Below are 20796 nucleotides of genomic sequence, written 5' to 3'. Positions count from 1 at the left end.
CCTTGGAATTCCTAACAGTGGTGATTAAGTCTTTGCTGACAATTCACTTCTCCTTCCACACCTCTGCATTATGCTTTACAAGGAGCAAGGGGCAAAATATTAAAGCCAACAAAGATTAGATAGGTTGTAAGCTTTACAGCAGCTTAATGTCTTTTAATTAAAGAAAAAGCTCTTTGTTGGGATCCCAAGAGGTTAACATGCCCATAGCACTGAACCATCCAACTAGGCAGTTGACCAGCCAGCCATGTAGGAGCTGATCCGCCCAGATCAGATGCTGAAAGGTCTCCATAGAGAGGAAAGATTTATTTTAAAAATTAAGTAACTAATCAAAGATACCACCCAAAACACAGTTTACCTCATCTAATTCCATTTCATCTGGACTCTCCCATGGCTTGATAAATTTCCCACGAGATTTCTTCAAAGGCACAATTATTATGTAGTAACCTCTGCACGAGAATAGACAGATAAAAATAAGGTTAGTTCAGAGGGAAAAGAAGATGGATATATCCTTAAATCTTCCACAGACCAGTGATTGAGATTGAAAGCAAATTATGATTATGGGGTGACTTGTCCATCAATGACAAATAACCACCAGTTTGTTCAATTTTAAAAACAACATGGGTAGACGTTTATGTGTAACTTCAATGATCTTGTATGGTAATATTACTATGGTTGACTGCCCTTTATTAGGTATCATAAACAGAAGAGAAAGAGTTTGTTAGTACCCTGTTGCTGGACACATGCAAGGCAGGTATATTGAAATCCACCACCACAGGCTGCTGAGCCAAGAATTTTCTATAACATTAATTTATAAGAGGGTTTTTTAAAAAGAAGATGTGTAATAAAAATTACTCGGTGCTGTGCTGTGCTTAGTTGCTCAGTCATGTCCGACTCTGTGATCCCATGGACTGTAGTCTGCCAGGCTCCTCTGTCCATGGGGATTCTCCTGGCAAGAATACTGGAGTGGGTTGCCACGCCCTCCTCAAAAATTACTCTAAGCTCATACAAATGCCTGTACAGTGATGATGATTTTGTTTATACACCATATAAGTACTTTTTATTTGGAAAAAATAAAAGCATAAAAATTACTTGTCATCTCACAGTTATTAAATATATAAAGGCATAAAGGTTCTCCTCGCTTCCTACCCATCAAATTGCACATCTTAAGGTAGAACTGCAGAAATTTTGAGACAGTCACTATCTGAGGGTTTAAAAATAGATTTCAATATAATACACTTATAGGAAGAGACAAAAAGATTAATAAGCAAGGCCTCACATTGAGAATGGTCAACTTCACTTTATGTATAACAGTACCTGTCCCCAAACAGATACAGGTTATTTGTAAAATTATTTGACTTCTATATAGTGTATACTCTGCTCTTGTATTCACAGGCACTCTGTTCATACTGATTTTTGGTAGTTCCTATACAAAGACTTTGAACATAGATGTATAATAACAGCACATTAATCACTTCCTACTGTTCATGTATTATAGGAAATGCATAATTTCCCTTTGCCTTGTTTAAAAAAAAAATAACTTTAAGAACAGGTAACTGACCAAATAAATAAATAAAATTCATAGAGATGGAATAATTGCTCAAGATAAAACAGTAAGGGGATATAAGTGAAAGTGAAAGTGAAAGTCACTCAGTCATGTCTGACTCTGCGACCCCATGGACTATACAGTCCATGGAATTAGTCCATGGAATTCTCCAGGCCAGAATACTGGAGTGGGTAGCCGTTCCCTTCTCCAGGGGATCTTCCCAACCCAGGGGTCGAACTCAGGTCTCCCGCATTGCAGGTAGATTCTTTACCAGCTGAGCCACAAGGGAAGCCCAAGGGGAAATAAATCTATATATTATACCTACATACATACATTTACATATATGTGTACGTGTGTGTGTGCGTGCGTGTTGTGCTTAGTCAATCATGTCTGAATCTTTCCAACCCCATGGACTGTAGCCTGCCAGGTTCCTCTGTCCATGGGATTTCCCAGGCAAGAATACTGTAGTGGGTTGTTATTTCCTTCTCCAAGGTATCTTCCCAACCCAAGGATTGAACCCGCATCTGCTGCATTGTAAGCGGACTCTTTACCACTGAGCCACTGGGGAAGCCTGTGTGTGTGTGTGTGTGTGTGTGTGTGTGTGTGTGTGTGTGTGTGTGTGTGTGTGTGTGTGTGTGTGTGTGTGTGTGTGTGTGTGTGTGTAAACTATGGCAACAGTCTGCTTTTGTTTCATTTACTTTGTATCATAAAGCACTTCTTAGACTCTATAAATTTTGTGGAAATTTATTGTGGAAATGAACAACACCTTTAGAAGAGAAGGCTGCCACTCAGGAAAGGAATGAGAGCAGGATGGGCTCCATCAAGCTTGTGTCACATTCTATTACAGAGATTAATCACACTCACAGTAGCCTTCATTGTTCTTAAGGCAAAATCTGTAATAAACTCAGCAAATCCTTTGTGATTAAGAACTCCATTTCCATAAACAGAGTCTAGAGCAACTCTGTCCAGTATGGTAGCCGCTAGCCTCCAGTGGCTATCAAACACTTAAAATGTGGCTAGTCTGAACTGACAGCTCTATAAAAGACAATGGATTTCAAAAACTTAATATGAAAAATATATGTAAAATATTATAGCAATATTTTTTAATAATGGTCACATGTTAAATGATAATATTCTGGATATATTGGGCTTCATAAAATATGTAATTAAAATTAATTACATCCATTTCTTTGTACTTTTCACCATACCTCCTAGAAAGTGTAATATTTCACATGTGGCTCTCATGACATTTGCTGGGCTGTGCAGATCTAGAGTGTTTCTAGTAAAGAATGTGGCATCTAGAGACACATCTAGCCCAGAATGTAGGTTCTGCCACTAATAAGCCGTGTGATCCCGGGTTGATCATCTAACATCTCTGAATCTCAGCTGCACATTCTGAAAATGTGAGTAAATAATATCAGACTTATTGAGGGAAAATGAATGAACACAAAGTGCTCAGAAGAGTGTGCATCATATAGCACTTAACAGAAGCCAGCTGCTACGGGCTGGTACCGACCATCATAGTGGGAGAGACGGATGAGAACGCAGACACAGGAGGACAGGGAAATTCCCTGAGATGCAGATTAAAGGACTTATCAAACTCTTTTTTTTTTCTCCCTGACCTAGAAATTCAAGTCAAACCAGACAGCACTAGCTGCATTCTCTCCATGGAGCTCTGAAGAACTCATCAGCAGGCTCATGGAATCGCATCACTTGGCCATCCGTTTTCTTTCCTACAAATAATCTTGATGAGCAAGGAGGGTAAGGAGAAGGAAGAGTAGAGTATATGAGTGAGGCCAATATCTTTTAGTTTATGATCCAGAGTAAGCTTCCTCCTCTTCCTGTCCTCCCACAACCTGAAGGAATTGCCAAACAAGTCCATCATGTTAAATCAGCTTGGAGAAGAATGACAGGGGCTGCAACCTAGCGTACAGAATGACACTGCGGCTGGACTTGATAAACACACTTGTCAGGGAAACTCTTGCTTTTCATTACCAACTGCACAAAGTCAGAATAGCTTCTCTTTGCCTAAAGCGATGATACTGCACACGATCAGGGAGTTCCCATTGTTTTCCTTCAGAATCTTCTAAATCCAGGTTAAGCTGATGAATTCTATTAATTTTGTTTCTGCTTCCATACTCTGAGTTGCCATTCTTGTACATGAAAAAAGAATTTGTTCTTTCTTCTGCAGCATTCCTTGACTACTCATGTCATTTATGGCTCAGATAAGATTTGAATAGCCTCCCCCATAACAATTAATTAACACTGTGGCCAGATATCCATAACCTTTTCTCTCCGAGATCTCTAAAGCATTCAACTAGGGCAGGCAATGTGGAACCTGCTTCAAAGTAGCTCTCACCTCCCGAAGAAATGAGGAGGAGGGGATTTGGAACTCCTGGGTCTAAGTCCATACATTTCAATTGTATTCTCAGCAATTACAATTTCATAAACAACCACCCATCTGCCTTTCATGAGGCTTAGCTGTCCCATCAGGATACTGCCTCCATTGTAGACTTCTCCAGCAGTGGCTCGTCAATTTACCCCCTCCCTCAGCCATGAACCAACGTTTAGGGCTTGGGGTTTCTTTCCCAGTTCCCTGTTGCTTCTTGTAGGTGTCTTTCCCTCCACACTTTTGCTACAGAATACAATGTGCACACATGTGTGTGTGCACGCTCAGACTTGTCTGACTTTTTGCAACAACATGGACTGTAGTAGCCTGCCAGGCTCCTCTGTCCATGGATACTCCAGGCAGAAATACTGGAGTGGGGTGCCATTTCCTACTCCAGGGTATCTTCCTGACCCAGGGACTGAACCCGTATCTCTTACATCTCCTGCATCAGCAGGCGGATTCTTTACCTCTGCACCACCTAGGAAGCCACCCCTCCCCAACCCCCCCAAAAAAACCCGGCCCCTTCTCTTGGAAGATTATACAATTCAGCTATGTTATGGTCTTCTCTTACAGATCTTTGCCATCTATTAACTTCTTCAGAATCTTCCTTATGTGGAAGTTTCTCCACCCACCCTGGGTTGATGGTCTTTTTTTTTCTTTTCCCCAAACTCTGCCATTATTTTGGGTGATTTAATCCTTCAGAGGGCTGGCCCACGAACCACCCAAGATTCAAAATTCCTTGAACTCTTTTGTTCCAAAACCCACATCCTCCACTCCACCTTAACTGAAATCTATCATTGCCTTTCTCTGTGCCTGAACACAAGGAGCGGAATACAGTTTGAAAAATCATGAACAGGGTAGAACGATGCTGTAAGTTCATATTCAGCAAACACAAATAGAAGTTCAACGCTGCCTGTCAATATGATGACCAGTTACCTAGTTTCAATATCCACAGAAAGTTTTTCAAACTTTCTTTCCTGGCCTCAAATCCTGGATGCTCATGCCTCTCTGCTACAAGATGGCTTTATGTCTTATATACAGAGAAAAAAAAAAATAGACAAGAATTCCCTCCCCCTCTAACAAACTACAAGACCACCTATATCTAGATGCAAACTGTAGTCTTTCTCATTGGTACAGTAGAAGGGCTGGCTCCACTTTTCAAGGTCAGTTACTTTTTCTTGAATTGGGTCCCACATCCCACTCTTAGGATGCTGACCATACATCATACTCCTTGCTGTTGTCCATTAGTCGCTAAGTTGTGCCTGATTCTTTGCAACCCCATGGACTGCAGCGTGCCAGGCATCCCTGTCCTTCATTATCTCCTGGAGTTTGCTCCCTTCTCCTCCCTTCAACCTTTCCCAGGATCAGGGTCTTTTCCAGTGAGTCGGTTCTTCACATCAGGTGGCCAAAGTACTGGAGCTTCAGCTTCAGCATCAGTACTTCCAATGATACTCAGGGTTGATTTCCTTTAGGACTGACTGGTTCTAGATTGCCATATGTCTGAATATCTCCACTCTCACTGGATTCTATCCATTAGCTTTCAATCACTGGAAGGACAAAGCAAACTGCATCCTGCTCCAGTCATCACTCTCTGCTACCTCTTGTGGCCCCAGTACTGAGAAGAACAGTCCTTGTTGTTCTCTAGGACTTTACCTTCCATTCCCTCCCCAGTCAACGGTGCTCTAGCTTCTGCCCCATCTGCCCCCTCATCACCTTCACCAGGGTCCTCAAGCTTGCATCAAAAGGAGAGTTTTAGACTCTCTTATTTGATCTGAGTATTCATAAGACCCTACAGGAAACATTTTCAGTTCTTCCTCTGTATCCAGCTCTCCTAGTTTTCTACTAAGATCTCTCACCATGTTAACATAAGCAGGATTTATTATCTGCTACCCAGCTTTTCAATAAGGGTGGAGCTCCTCAAGGATCTAGCCAATGATTTCTCTTTCCTTCCTCATTTCTTGCCATGTGATCTCACTCCAGTCAGGGAATCAGTTAATCCCTCAATGCAGATGATTTACAGATTCATATCTTCAGCTAAGAGGGCTCCTCTGAACTCCACAAGTGTCTCCCATTCCAACTTTATATTTCCATTTCTATGTCACAAAAGTACCTCAAATTTACTGTGGTTAAAATAAAACAACAGCAAAAAATATGGCTCCAAAATAAATCCTCTTTCAATACTGTACCATGATCGATTTTAGTGCATGCTGTAAACCTAGGTGTTATCACTGACGATCTGTGTTAACTCTCTCCCTCTCTCATACCCAAGTTACCATGAAACTCTACTGCTTCCAAACTCTCTATACTGCATTCACTTCTCCTCCTCCCTACTGCCACTGCTTCAGCTTTATTGCATTGTCTCATGCTTGGATTACTCCTAAATTTCTATCTCCATGGAATTTAACCTCCTTTAGTCCAATCTCTGAAATTTTACCATATTTTACAATAGAAAATTAACTGTAACATTTCCATTTTAAAGAACTTTTCAATGGATCCTGGAATTTATCTCTCTGTGTCCTGTGAGCTATACCCTGCTGGGCATTTAGTTTCTTGAATTTACTTTGGTCCATTCCATCTTTGATCATTCTGTACCATCTGTCTAGAACCTTCTGTCACTCCCAACAAATTCCAAGTTAACTCTTCTCTTTTCTCAAATAGGAACTCAATTTTACTGCCAGATGAAACCTTTCCTGACCTCTGATTAGATCAATGATCACAACTATATGGTCTTTAAAGAACCATTTTTTTGTTGATTATTTTCTTCTATGTTTAAGACATGTTTGCATTTTTCAAAATGCATTCCTGAAACAGATATACATATATTCCCCAAATTTGTTGACTTTGCCATTTTATCACTGAATTCTTCACTGAAAAGTAGAAGTGGGTGAAGCATGTAATTCTTGGGGATTTATGCCTCTCCTAGATCTGCCTGCAATGTGCGAGACCTGGGTTTGATCTCTGGGTGGGGAAGATCCCCTGGAGAAGGAAATGGCAACTCACTCCAGTATTCTTGCCTGGAGAATCCCATGGACAGAGGAGCTTGGTGGGCTTCACTCCACGGGTTGCAGAGTTGGACATGACTGAGCGACTTCACTTTAGATCAGGGCAGTCAAAACCATTTTAGAACTCTTCTATTGCACTAGAACTTTACAACTTGAAACCTCATCAAGCGTCTTCTTTCAATCCAAACCAGCAACAACTTACCTGAACATAATTTGTAAAATATATAACTCCTTACTGCAAAGGTTCTTTTCGATACAGCAAAGTCGTGACCCTAGTTATAATCTCACAGGATATTAAGGGAAGTAAGATAACTGATAAGAAGAGTAAAATGAGGAACTAACATGTCCCTACAAGTTCGTAACAACCAAATCACATGAACTCAAAGAACCTGCTCTAAATTAAAAAAAAAAAAAAATTGCTTTTAGACATAGATCAGCTTTATTTTGGAGAAGGAAATGGCAATCCACTCCAGCACTCTTGCCTGGAGAATTCCACGGACAGAGGAGACTGGTGGGCTGCAGTCCATTCGGTCGCAAAGAGTCAGACACAACTGAGTCGCTAACACATGAACAACAATGAAAGCACTTTGCATGTCTAACTCCAGCTTGGAGTTCAGCCTTCAAATACTCTTTCCAACATAGACCTTAACTAAGAAACTAATAGAAAAATAAATAACTTGAGAGTCAATATATTTGAGAAAGCCCTGGACTACTTACAAAGCAAGCTGCGTTTTCCCAGTATATTAGATTTAATTAGGCAAGTTAAATCTAACCTTCAGAATTTTAATTATACTAAGTAAAGTTTTACTAATTTTATTTAATATGTTATCATCAGGGGGCCCAGCTCCATATAATTATATGGGAAGGTGAGCTCTGGTCTTTGTGGAAGTCCCACTTCAAATTGAGGAAGGCTTTTTGTATTAACAGTCCATATTGCATTCTTGAACTCATTATTTAACTGGGAGGTCAAAATTTGTCTCAGAGTTTAATGAATGTCATGCCTTGCATAATTTTTTGATTTATAATTTCTTTTTTTTTTTTTTTTTGCTGTGGTCATTTGGGTATATATACTGTTTAACTCAAATTAATTAACCACAGAAAAACCAAAGCTGTCTGAATGATCTTTCCAGTTTCTGTGTTTAAATTAAGGTTTCTAATTTTTTAAGCTATGTGTTGTCAGACGTTATTAATTGCCTTAGGTTCCATTTTCATCAATTATAAAATGGCGGGTGATAGTACTGCCTGTGGGTAGCCTCTTTATTTCTCACCTCTAAATTTGCATGACAACCTACCAATTTTAGTGTTCCACATTTAACATATTTTTCTAAAATCTGTGGCTGAGCATTTGTAACTGATTCCTCTTGATTCTGAGGTGTGTCTGGGGCCGTCCTATGGATGCCTAATTGTCATGGAGTTCTTACGCATTTATGATGGTCCTAGGAAAAAAATGTCCTTGTTTGGTCAATACATTTTGTGGTCAGAGGCACAGTTGTGGTTCAACATGTAGACTCTGGAGCCAGACTGCCTAAGCTCAAATCTTTCCTCTCTGCTATTGTATTGCCAGGGCAAATCATTGGGTTGGCCAAAAAATTTGTTCGAGTTTTTTCATAACAGCTTACAGAAAAGCCTAAACTTTTTAGACAGCTCAATAGTATACTACCTTGTAGCTTCCTCAGCTGTAAAATGAAGAGGGCCCTTGGTGTGAAGATGATGGCAGTCACTGTGTGCAGTGTCCTTTGAAGAACACCTAGGAAGTTCTCTGTCCTTATTAACTATTAGCAGTAGCGACTCTGATCTTGCTTGGGCCACTTAGCGTCTCTGAGCCTCACCTTACCTGTAAAAGGGGAGAACACCTACCATATAGGTGGGAAACGTAAGTCAAATGATGTAATACGTTCAGCAAACTGTAAAGGGCTATACGCATTTAAGCCTTTGCCATGTCAATAACAAAAATATGATTAATCAATTAAATACTAAATAGCTTATAAATTAAAACACAGAGCTGCTTTTAGTGGTGCCATGTGTGATGAATCAATTTTGCTTCTAAGAATGTCTACTTTTTTATTTTTGTAAAGAAAGATAATCTGAAAGCCAAATCAGTAAGATCAAAGAAATTTGAAATTTTATAGAATGCTCTTTTTCTTCATGTTTATTTTTCAGAAACATGAAATTGTTGCTGTGGAGTTAATTTACATCAGGTACCTTCTGGCAGCTTTTTCTCTGAGTACAATCTGTGTGGTGCTTCTTTCTTTCTTTCTTTTTTAACCAACCAGAGTAAAGTCCTGCTCCACACAGTCACAGAAGTCTCCTTTGTTATCACAACTTGCTACTGTAGGATGGTGGCATTGCTCAAGTTTCTGACCAGCATTCTGTCCCCTTAGTGTATTCAAGCAGAAGGTTGAAGTCCCACAAAATTCCTAAAACTAGAACCTGCAGCACCCCCATGGCTGTTCCACAAGAAATCTGGCCTTTCCCTAAAGGATTGCTGAGCTCCTCCACACAAGAAACAAGAGTGAAATCCCAGAAGCAAGGAGCTCTACCTGCATTATGTTTACAAGAGACAGATTTATGTTTAGATGGCGAGGAGTTCGGGTCGGGGATTAAGATCTCTCAGTTTTCTTGGCCAGAAACAAGGAAAGCACAGTTTCTGTTGATAAAACAAAACAGCCTTTCAATAATCAAAATTGTATTTTTATATAAAAACAAATTGGACTCATTTTTGTAGTTAGCTTTTACATAAATCCAAATTAGCAACCCGCTCCAGAGCTCTGGAATCAATTCTTTTCTCCTCTCTCATTTTTCCTGTAGAATATTTAACAGATACCTCCCTTCTAATTTCTGAACTTCCAATGAGTGCAAGTGGCACAGCCTGGCACACAGCTTTTTGTCATATCTGATGATGCCACATGACCCACCTAGGAGACTGGGTGGGTAGCTTTATGAAACATATTTCTCCTTTAGGAAACATAATGAATAGGAATTATCTGGAGTTTTTTGCTAACATATTTGCTCTCCATTTCCTATGGTTCTTACACCTTTCCCCAGTTTTGTCTTTTGCTCTTGTTTTTTCCCCAGTGTTTAGAATATATTTATGGCAATTTCTAGAGCATATTTTTTTTCCATAATGGTCTGCTTTCTTTTTCTGATCTGTAATAGTCTCTCGTCTTTGTTATCAAACATTTTAATCCCTTTTCCTGACTCCCATTTCAAATGTTACAAAGAGTAAGTACATAAATAAAACAAAAAGAAAAATTGAACTATCTAAAGAAAAATACTAAGAGAGAAACTCAATTTTGTAGTATAAATTTACTCATAAATTGGAAAATGAAAGAGAAATCTGCTACCATGGACTAAAATGTCATTCCAGTGATGTCTAAGACATTCTACTAAGCTAATCTGGTAAATAGGCATTGAGATTTTTTTTTACTATATAAAGAAAAATTTGGCATTTAATAGTTAAGACCATAGATTATATGATACTGTTTTTACCTTTCATCTACTCTTTCCCTGACTAGACAGTACATATTTTTAATAGATTGAACTCATAGCCCATTGTTTATAGTTCTTTACTGTTTGCAACTATTTTACCTTCTCTAAATCTTTCTCATTGTTCAAGACTCATTAGATATCAGCTGCTTCTGGATCTCTCTCTTGACATCCAAGTTGGGTTAGAATTCTGTATTTATGTTCCCACAGTGCCTGGCAGTAGTTGCTCTACTATATTCTAATCATATATTCCCTGTATCTGTTCTCCCACCGTGAGGTAGGGTTTTATTTCAATCATCTTCCTACTCTCAGACCTAGTGCTGGCAATACAGTATGTCTAGAACATATGTCTGTTGGATGTCAGCTGAAAAGTCTCAGTGGATGGGTAAGATGTGGCTAAGTAACAGGTGCTAGTCTTCCTGTTGTTTGTGAAATATTACATGTGCTGTCCTTTTCTTGAAACAGTGTCTTCCCCCCTCTAAACCCCCAGACCAGCTGCTTGTCATTTTTTTAAACCTCAGCTTAGACGTTGCTTTCTTTGGGACTTCTTCCCTGAACTACTAAACTGGGTTTGGGAGCTCCTCCCGTGGCCTCCCTTATCTATCTAATTTTTGGTATCATAGGGCAGGAGGAGAAGGGGACGACAGAGGATGAGATGGCTGGATGGCATCACTGACTCGATGGACATGAGTCTGAGTGAACTCCGGGAGTCTGTGATGGACAGGGAGGCCTGGCATGCTGCGATTCATGGGGTCACAAAGAGTCGGACATGACTGAGCGACTGAACTGAACTGAGGACTCCACTCCACTTGACTCTCTACTTGTCCAAATTCCCCAATTATGAGAAAGTCTGCATCATCTCCACTGAATCCATGAAACATGGTCTGGCACTAGGGTGAGAGACCAAGTAATATTCACAGGCTATTTAAACAAATAAATAATCTCATTTTCATATTAAATTTTGCTGGAAGAAAAATCACAGTAATAGTCCATTCTTGTTTCTATTTTTATGAATGACAGAAAAAGAATAATGGACAAAATGGAGACTAATAAAAATGGAGGCTGATTTCACTTTTACCTCATGTAAAATGTACACAGACTTAAACTCATTAATTTTCTCCTGATCTCTCATCCTTCAGGATGAATGGCAGCACCATTTATTTCATTATCCAAGCTCAAACCTCAGAGCCATCTATGACATTTTCCTCTCCCTTGCTTGCTCCATGAAGGCCGTTGCCATTTCCCACTTCTCTGTCTGCCTCTATGTCCCATTTCTAGCATCCCCATCTCATTTCAGAATCTTATTTGTCTAGAATTAACTAACTGCACAACAGAGGGGGCGACACATGATGAGATGGTTAGATGGCATCACTGACTCAATGGACCTGAGTCTGAGCAAGCTCTGAGAGATGGTTAAGGACAGGGAAGCCTGGTGCGCTGCAGTCCACAGAATCACAACGAGTCGGACATGACTCAGCGACTGAACAGCAACAACAGCAGCAGCAGCAACTAACTGCACAGTGACTGCCCCAGACTTTTCTCTGTGGTGCTCCAATCCTCTGACATGCCTTCAGGAGCCGTCTTCCCTAAGAACTGTCCTAAATTATGTCACCGGATTGCATCAAAATGTAAAGGCTCCAGCCATCCATAAACTATGTATAAATGCCTCTGCTTGACCTTCAAACCTTTCACAGCAAGTTCCTTCCAAACTTGATCATGTGGAATAGAAGGAATGACAAAGGGTTTAGTCTTATCCCAAGGTGGGAGCATAGTTTCTAACATGCAGCAGACACACAATAAATATTTCCTAAAATGGTAATAAAGGAAACTTGGGTTTTATTATACACAGACAATCTCATGTCACTCTGCTGTATAAAATCCTTTAATGGATTTTCACTGTCTACAGCAGCAGTCTCTAACCTTCTTGGCACCAGAGAATGGTTTTATGGAAGACACTTTTTCCACGAACCAGGGGTTGGGGGATACTTTAGGATGATTCAGGCACATTACACGTATCATGCACTTTATTTCTATTATTATTACATCAGCTCCATCTCAAATCATCAAGCATTAGATTCCGGAGGTTGGGGACCTCTGGTCTACAGGATACCGTCTCCACTTCTGAGCACGACTTGGTTCTTGCACACCTACCTCTCACCACTCTTGCCTGGCTCTCTCAGCTCCTGCTTACAGAATCGCTTGCTTCCTGTACTCATGAGCCTTTGTGTACAATTTCTTCCATCTGACTTTTTGTATACCTCTTCTTTGTCCATCAAGATTAAATTCAGAAACTTTCTTGACCCAGACTCTATCACTAGCATGTATTACATCTTTCTGTTTCTCTGTGCCCCTCACCCTATGGTAAACTAAAGACAGGGACAATAGCCTCTTCCCCCCGCCCAGGGTGTACCACAATACTCATACTTAATACACTTTGGTGAAAACACTTATTTTCTTCTACTGGCTACCATCAACTAGCTATATAAAACCAACAAACTACTTAATTGACTGGATTTAATTTCCACTTCATAAAACACTCTCATTAATGCAACATTAATGAGAATCTGTGTCAAAATGAACTCTAGAAAATGCAATAGAACATGAATAATAAAACTGTGAGCCTATGCAAAAGCCTCTTGCACTCTATATACAGCAATATATTCCACGCATTTTTTTATAACCACATAACATCAAGATGTAACCTCTTTTTCTTGTTTACATGCATTTCTGTGGTCCAGCCCTAAGCTTCAGTCAACTTACTTTATGTTCTCATTTGCAGGTACTTCGGGCAGTTGCACGGTAATCATGCCATCCAAGTTCGTCTTCCCGATGAAGGCAGGCTTGGTGCGCAGAACGTCGGGCGCCGTCTTCGCAGTCACCCTGTGCTGCAGGCCCCCGGCGCTGTTGCCGCGATTCGTCAGCACAAAGGAATAGGACTTCTCAGGCTTCAGGTTGACAATCAGCTTCTGGGTAGCGCGGCCATCCACTTCTTCTACCATTTTCCCATCATCATAAAGAATCTGGAGACAGACAACCAATCAAAAAGATTTGGTTATCGGTTAGGCAGGGAATATTTTCTAAACTAATGTGCACCTGCTTACGGAAAATACATATGGGTCATTTCTAATTTGGGGCAATTTGTAAGCCTATAAGTGCTCCCCAAATTCTAGAGATGGCATCAATTTTCCTTTTTTTTTCTTATTAATATAAGGTTTATAAGTCTATCAAAAAACACAAATGTGCAATAACCTATCAATATGTGGCCTGTCAGTTGTCTGTGATCTTCAGGGAAAATATGCAGCAATGCTCTAAGTTTTCAATGCATCTTACACACCACTTTTTTCCAAACACCTCCATTCTTGTTCCCAAATACTTTTTTTTTTACTTTTATAGATGCTTCTCTATTCTTTATTTCACAGACTTGTATGTTTTGCTAACACTTTTCAGTATCTCTCTATGGCAAACTGAAGTTTAAAATATGCAAAGAATTCAGGCCAATAAACAAATTACTTAAACCCCAGGATGCTGCATTATAAATAGATAGAAACCATGCAAATTTCATTTTCTGATGAAAAATCAAAAGCACCAGTACAGATGTAAAAAGTTCAGCTTGGAAGTGCTAGGTTACCCACAAGGAATGCAGGCCCTAGGTCTGAGCTGCTGCTTCCTCCTGAGAGGGGAAAGGTCACACTGGCCAAGAACCAGACTTGGTCTGTGATGTGAAAGCCACAAATGAGAACAGGACGTACGTGTGGCTGAATCAAAGCAGTCTGTGTGGTTTTTAAGTGATTTCCCCGGCTGACCTGCCCCCTCCACTCCATGTTTAACCATGATACCTTACACATTAGGAAACAACTTACTTTGAAAGGCATGGCAGAATTATAATTCTCTGGAATCTCCCAAGACAGCAGCACCGAAGTCTTCATTACTGCTTTGACATGAAAATTTTTTGCAAACACTGCTGGAAAAGGAAAAACAGTGTATTTAAACTACTCCTAAAAACGTTCGACCAGTCCTCTTCCATGGACAAGAAGGCTTAAGCTAGATACCATCTACTTTGATCAGAGAGAGAAGTGTGATTTGCCTACCTGTTAAAAGCATTCATTTTACTACCTCATTCTCACCAAGATCTCTCCTTTCTCTCCAATTGAGTCAACTCTACTGTGTTTTCCTTACCTGGGAACATTGGGGTGCTGTCAGCCAGACTTGCTTGGCATTCTCTAACTGAAATCTAAGTCATCCAGAACATGTTAAGCTTTACATACCTTACCTTTTTGCTTTTGCTGAACCTATGAATATGAATGAGCCGATCAGTTATCTACAGCTTCAAAATACTGATTTCCAAAGACCGACATTCCTTTAAAGGAGAAAGGCCGTAAGCAGACAAATCCTACCTTGATTCACAGGCAGTGTCCTGAACTGGACACTGGGACTATATGGCCCGGGCCCTTTGCTCGTGTGAGCACGTACTTTTACATCATATGTGGTATCTGGTTTTAAGCCACTGAGTGTCAGAGTGGTGTCAGCTGGAACAATAAGCTGCTCCACTGGAAGAAGAGGGATGTTGATATCCCTATACAGAAGGGTGTACTTGGTGATAATGCCATTTCTCTCGGCCAGGACAGGTGGCTGCCAAGATAACTGGGTGGAGGTTGATGTGGTGCCTTCCGACTGGAGGTTTTGAGGGAATCCAGTTGGAACTTCTTCTGGAACAGAAATCTCCTTCACCATCTCCTCCCCAAAGCCCACTTTGTTTCTGGCCGAGAGCCTGAAGATATACGACGCTCCTTTGTGGATGTCTGTCGCCGTGAAGTGATCTTCCTTTTCGGAGAACTCAAGAGTAGTAAGCGGTTCCACATCCTTTCGGCCAAATTTTAGACGGTAGCCCTGGAGGGGTCCAAATGTGTCCACAGGAGGGTGCCACTGAATGAGGGCTGTATTCATCTGAGTGTGGTTAATCACAAGCCGGGGTCTCCCTGGAACTGGAGAAACAGGATGGAGGGGTAAGACCAACCTACACAGATGTTCATATTTCAATCACTGTTGAATGGGAATCCCCTTGGAGTGGCATTCCCGTTCTTACTAATAAAAATTACTTATTTCAAGTAATTCCACAGGCATTCCCATTTCTTGACTTATAAAAAGTCCAAGGCTTGGTCTATATGCCTTTGTGGAAACACGGTCCTTCTCATACTCTTGAAGGTAGGATGAATATTAGAATGTGATGATGGAGAGAAAATAGGAATTATTACTGAAATGAAAATTTAAGGAGATTTTTAAAGGCATATTGTCACATTTCAACTCTTTATACATAGAGGTTCATGCCACACAGAAATGAAGCTAAGTAAGGATTAGCCAGTAACATACAGATAATAATAATCAAAATATATTTAATCATTGAGTGTATGCAGTGTATCAGGTACTGTACTAAGAGCACTACCTGTAGTATCTCACTTGAGTACACTCTTCACTCCTGACTATGTGATTAGTTGTTATCTTCACTTTGCATCATAAGAAAATAAAACAGAAAACTGTGCATAGTCAGATATGTAATAAGTGAGAAATTTATGAGACAAACACAGGTGTATCTGAATCCACAGCCGAACAGTTAACTATTATACTGATTATAAGTTAGGAAGAAAAAAGGTAATACAAAATGTTGCTTAGATTTTCTGTGGATCTAATTTGTAATTTTTATATATACTATCCATGCCAGTCATCCTCACCAAGTTTTGCATGTACTAGAATGAGAATTATATTAAGACCCACCCTATTTTGCTGTGAATATTAAATGAGAAAATGCATGTAAAAGCCTTAGAATAGTATTTTGTATTTCATTAATAATAATCATAATAATTAATAATAAGAATATTAACTTTTTGTGGCAAGGGGCTCATTTCTCCTAAGTACATAATTTCCTTTCATGTTAAGTAGGTTAGATATTGCTTATCTAACTTGTTACTTTAACTAAGTTAAATAAGTTAGTTAAGTTAACTAAGTTAAGTAGGTAACTTAAAAAGTAAGTTAGATATTGTTCCTTGGAAGAAAGGCTATGACCAACCTAGACAGCATATTAAAAACCAGAGACATTACTTTGCCAACAAAGGTCCATCTAGCCAAAGCTATGCTTTTTCCAGTAGTCATGTATGGATGTGAGAGTTGGACTGTGAAGAAAGCTGAGCGCCAAACAATTGATGCTTTTGAACTGTGGTGTTGGAGAAGACTCTTGAGAGTCCCTTGGACTGAAGGGAGATCCAACCAGTCCATCCTATAGGAAATGAGTCCTGAATATTCATTGGAAGGACTGATGCTGAAGCTGAAACTCTAGTACTTTGGCCACCTGATGTGAAGAACTGACTCATTGGAAAAGACCTTGATGCTGGGAAAGACTGAAGGCAGGAGGAGAAGGGGATGAAGAGGATGAGATGGTTGGATGGCATCACTGACTCGATGGACATGAGTCTGAGTAAGCTCTGGGAGCTGGTGATGGACAGCTCCGTAGAGGCTAGACACAAGAAGAGAATACCTGAAATCTCCCCAAATGTGTAAACAGTAAACACAGCATAAATCAGCTAGCGTAATGATTGTGGGAAGTTATGGTATTTCATCCAGGGAGTAACGGGCCAAAAAAAGAAAAAGGAATGAGGAGAATTCTACAACATTGCATGTGTGATTAAAAAGAATTCTCCAAAACTGTACATATTGGCAACGGAACCCACTCCATTTCTTGCTTTCAGAAGTTCTATGTAGAAAATATTTACCAACTACTCACTTTGTGGAAAGACTTATATACTGGCACACAGGCCTATGGGTGGGAAAATGAAAGATGGGTAACGCAGGGACCCTGTCCTCTGAGCAGTGCATACTCAAAGTAGAGAAATGAAGACAACCAGTAGATGGTGCCACGTGTGTGGAGTTTGGGTTCAAGGTTTCTGATGCCTTAGGGTTACTGTCTGGACCACTTTTAAAGGCCATCCAGTGGCAGTCAGTAGCAGTAGCAGTAGTGGTAAAGAATCTGCCTACAGATGCTGGAGATGCAAGAGACACAGGTTTGATTCCTGGGTTTGGAAAATCCCCTAGAAGAGGCAAATGACAACTTGCTTCAGTATTCTGGTCTGAAAAATTCCATGGACAAGAGAGGCATGGCGGGTTATAGTCCACGGGGTCGCAAAAAGTCGTGCACGACTGAGCACCCAGTGGCAGGCTCAATGGATCTGCTTGCTCCAACTTAGGAGCTGGAGGGCTGGAAAAATGGAGGAGTCTTAAATACTTACTCTGGGCAGATTGGAGGGCATTTTTAGCAGTGAGCATAGTAGAATAAGCGGAGAGGGTCCTTCTGTAGAGTAAATACGCTAATTTTTAAGTCACGATGTATAATCCATTCTCCCTTTTGACTTTTGAGTTATTTGCTTACTATATTCTTCCCTCTTAAAAACCTGCCAGGACTTCAGAAATGGTACACATGTGCTGCTGCCCTCTACTACTTAGAAACAGCAATCACTGGGGATCCACCAAGGCACTCAGTCCCAAAGGCTCTACACTAAGCTTCAGTTTAACTTAGCGCCTAAGTAGTAACAATCATAATTGACTGACCTAAGCCTAAAATTACTTTCAAATTCTCCATATCATAGTCACTTTTCTCTCATCCTTAAACACAGCCGGCAGTACAGTAGTGAAATCCATTTAAAAATAAAGAAAAAAATTCAAACAAAAGAATTTGCCTAAAACTGCAAGATTTCAGGCAGTAGACTCATTATTATGATACAGAGCACGGGAGTATTAACAAAGAAACTACAAAAATGTCATAATCACTGAAACATAAAATCCAACATTTTATTAAAAAGCAGCCCTCAGGTTACATGAATCCTATGTGGATTGCTTAAGTTATGGCCTGTACTCTTTATTTCAAAGATATGATTGTTCGCAGATTCTAGGAACAATGTATTATACATAGACCTATCCTAAAACCAGGAATTTTATGATTAAAGTAAAATTTAATGGGGATTTGTGAATTTTCAGTGGAAGCTATAATGAAATACCTTTATAACTATGGTTATTAGGAGTTCACATCTGTGAGACAAACTCAGTAATTCTTCATAGTCATATAAATACAAGGTTTTTTTTTAAATAGTATACAAAACAAAGCAAATTCACTGTTCACTAATGACTAGGGAATGCTTTCTTACTACAGGTTGGCAGCAAAAAGAAAAACAAAACAAAACAAAACACTGGAGCTTTTCTCTTTGAAGGATTATCAATCTCTTTCTGGATTTAAAATCCAGAAGACTATAAATGGATTCTTCAGATGGATTCTCCCATTTCCAATTCAAGAACAGTGAGGAGATCCCAAGAAAATAAACATGCAGACATCTAAATTATAAGCATTTCCTCATTAATGAAGTTTCCATTGATTAAGAAAGATCTGAAATCACGAATGTAAACTGCGAAATAATTCTGTGTGTAAGATCCACAATGCTAAATAATGTTCTGTACTAAAAAGTGACTAAAAAGTGACGTGCTAATCTCAGTGACATTAAAGTAGGCAGTAGCATTCTTGTTCTAGGATTCACATCCCTTGGAGACAAATCCTCTACTTTTTCATCCTCATTATAAGACATCCCTCCCCATATTATGGGCAATAGGAGGTTGATGCTTCATGTAAGATGCTTCAGTTTTCTTAAGACACAATTATAAATATGGGTGAAGGAAGTGTATTTTTTCATTTTGGGGTTCAGTTTTAGGGGTTCACTCTTAGTTGGCTACATTCCAGGAGAAGCTGGTTCCGTAGCTAGACAGTCAGTATGTCCCACTTAACGTGTACTGTATCTCCTATGCAGGGTGCTGAATTAACCTGATACAATGGTATTAAAAAAAATAAGGCCCAGAAGATTTTGCCTTGAAGGAGCTTTGCCATCTGTAATCCTGCTGCTCGAGGCAGTTCCAGGTGGCGGGATATGAGTGAGGCAAATCTTATGACATTTAGACAAATTTGGAAGTGAGCACAGCACCCAGGAGGGCACTCAACATCACAGCTGTTCTTTGCTTTATGCCTTTACATAGAGGTGTGTTCCTAAAAAGTTGTGCCATAAGTGATTCGGGAGGAGTAAATCAAATCATAGTTTAAATGTTCCATGGGAGATTTCTATATAAAGGGATTGAAGGAGAATCCTTCTGTAATTATCTCTTAATTTATTGGTTTTACAACATCAGGTCTTCCTTCATGCTGACTTTTCCTAACGTGGCAGACCAATGTATAAGTCTCAATAGCGCTAAGAAGCTCTATTCTTCAGAAAGGAGCAATCTCTATTAGACTTTCTGCTTTCTTCGTTCTCTTTTTTGTTTCCCGTCTTTTGTGCAATTTGTTGTCTTTTGATACCCCAGAACAAGGGGTCAGGAGGAGAAAATGACAAAAAATAAAATATTAAGTCATCAACCCAGCTCAAGGTGGCAGCTCTTCTAACAAGGTTTGTTTTTCTTTTTTTGGGGGGGGGGGAGGGGTTGGCGTGCTGAGGCTATCACACGATTTTCCTCCCTAGATGATCTGCCTTCCAGACCCTCATGGGATCTGCTCCCTCACACCATTCAAGTCTCAGCTCAAATATCCTGCTTCTAAAAGACATCACTGTTTCTAAAACTGCCTCTAGGAACTGCCTAAAGTATGCAGGCATATCTTTCTTTGCATAATTTATCACTTCCCGGCATTTTATTATTATAAAACTCATTTGTTCACTTATTATCCAATCTCAGTCAGAAAATAAATTTCAGGAGGCCAGATTCTTTCTGTTTTGTTCATTGTTCTTCAGAGTACTGGAAATAGTTCTTGATGCACAGTAGGTACTCAAATAATATTTGGTGAATGAGTGATTAAATACTTTGGGCAAAGCAGGTTCTTCCATTATTTTACCTTACTTAAGATATATCAAAAACCACAAAAGTTGACTACAGTCCATTCTCCCCTCTGATAGAAGTCACCCATACCATTTGGAAAATTACTGTTGTTGCCTGAAACATACTGAAGACACATATATGCGTAGACATGGTTACCTGCCCCTGTGGTGGACACCAACTTGGGTTTGCTGCGAGCTCCGTCTCCTTTAGTGGTGTAAGCTGTGACAGTGAGGGAGTAGGAAGTTTCAGGCTGTAGCCCAGAGATAATCATGTCCTGAAATGATACAACCGAATAACAATGAGTCAAAACTATGCTACAGTTGCCCTGGGGGGAAACCAAGGCATCCGCCTTCATGCTGTGCATGCATGAACATTCCCCGCAGCCATGCCAAGCACTGGACGCATCATGCCTGGAGCTCATGCTGTGCAAGATCTGTCTTCATGCTGACACTGAAATGGGGTCTTCAGCCATCCGCAGAGGCAGCTCT

The 20796-nt window shown here is 40.0% G+C and overlaps 1 protein-coding gene across 21 annotated transcripts in view; it reads right to left on the bottom strand.

Moving 5' to 3' along the window:
• The window catches only part of PTPRD (protein tyrosine phosphatase receptor type D), a 2536342-nt gene that overhangs the window by 163924 nt on the left and 2351622 nt on the right, over positions 1 to 20796 (bottom strand). For 9 of the 21 annotated variants that reach the window (XM_059889413.1, XM_059889420.1, XM_059889415.1 and 6 more), the window contains 5 exons: positions 20465 to 20582; positions 14815 to 15402; positions 14281 to 14378; positions 13181 to 13440; positions 356 to 446 (listed from right to left, as the gene is read on the bottom strand). In XM_059889413.1, the coding sequence (XP_059745396.1) occupies positions 356 to 446; positions 13181 to 13440; positions 14281 to 14378; positions 14815 to 15402; positions 20465 to 20582 (1155 nt within the window). Of the gene's footprint in view, positions 1 to 355; positions 447 to 13180; positions 13441 to 14280; positions 14382 to 14814; positions 15403 to 20464; positions 20583 to 20796 lie in introns of all 21 variants that reach the window. The other 12 variants (XM_059889411.1, XM_059889419.1, XM_059889414.1 and 9 more) reach the window with 3 other exon arrangements.

The sequence above is a fragment of the Bos taurus genome, chromosome 8 (genome assembly GCF_002263795.3).
Source record: "Bos taurus isolate L1 Dominette 01449 registration number 42190680 breed Hereford chromosome 8, ARS-UCD2.0, whole genome shotgun sequence".
Lineage (NCBI taxonomy): Eukaryota > Metazoa > Chordata > Mammalia > Artiodactyla > Bovidae > Bos > Bos taurus.
Note: the sequence above shows the minus strand (reverse complement) of the source record. Positions and strands in the feature narration are given on the sequence as shown.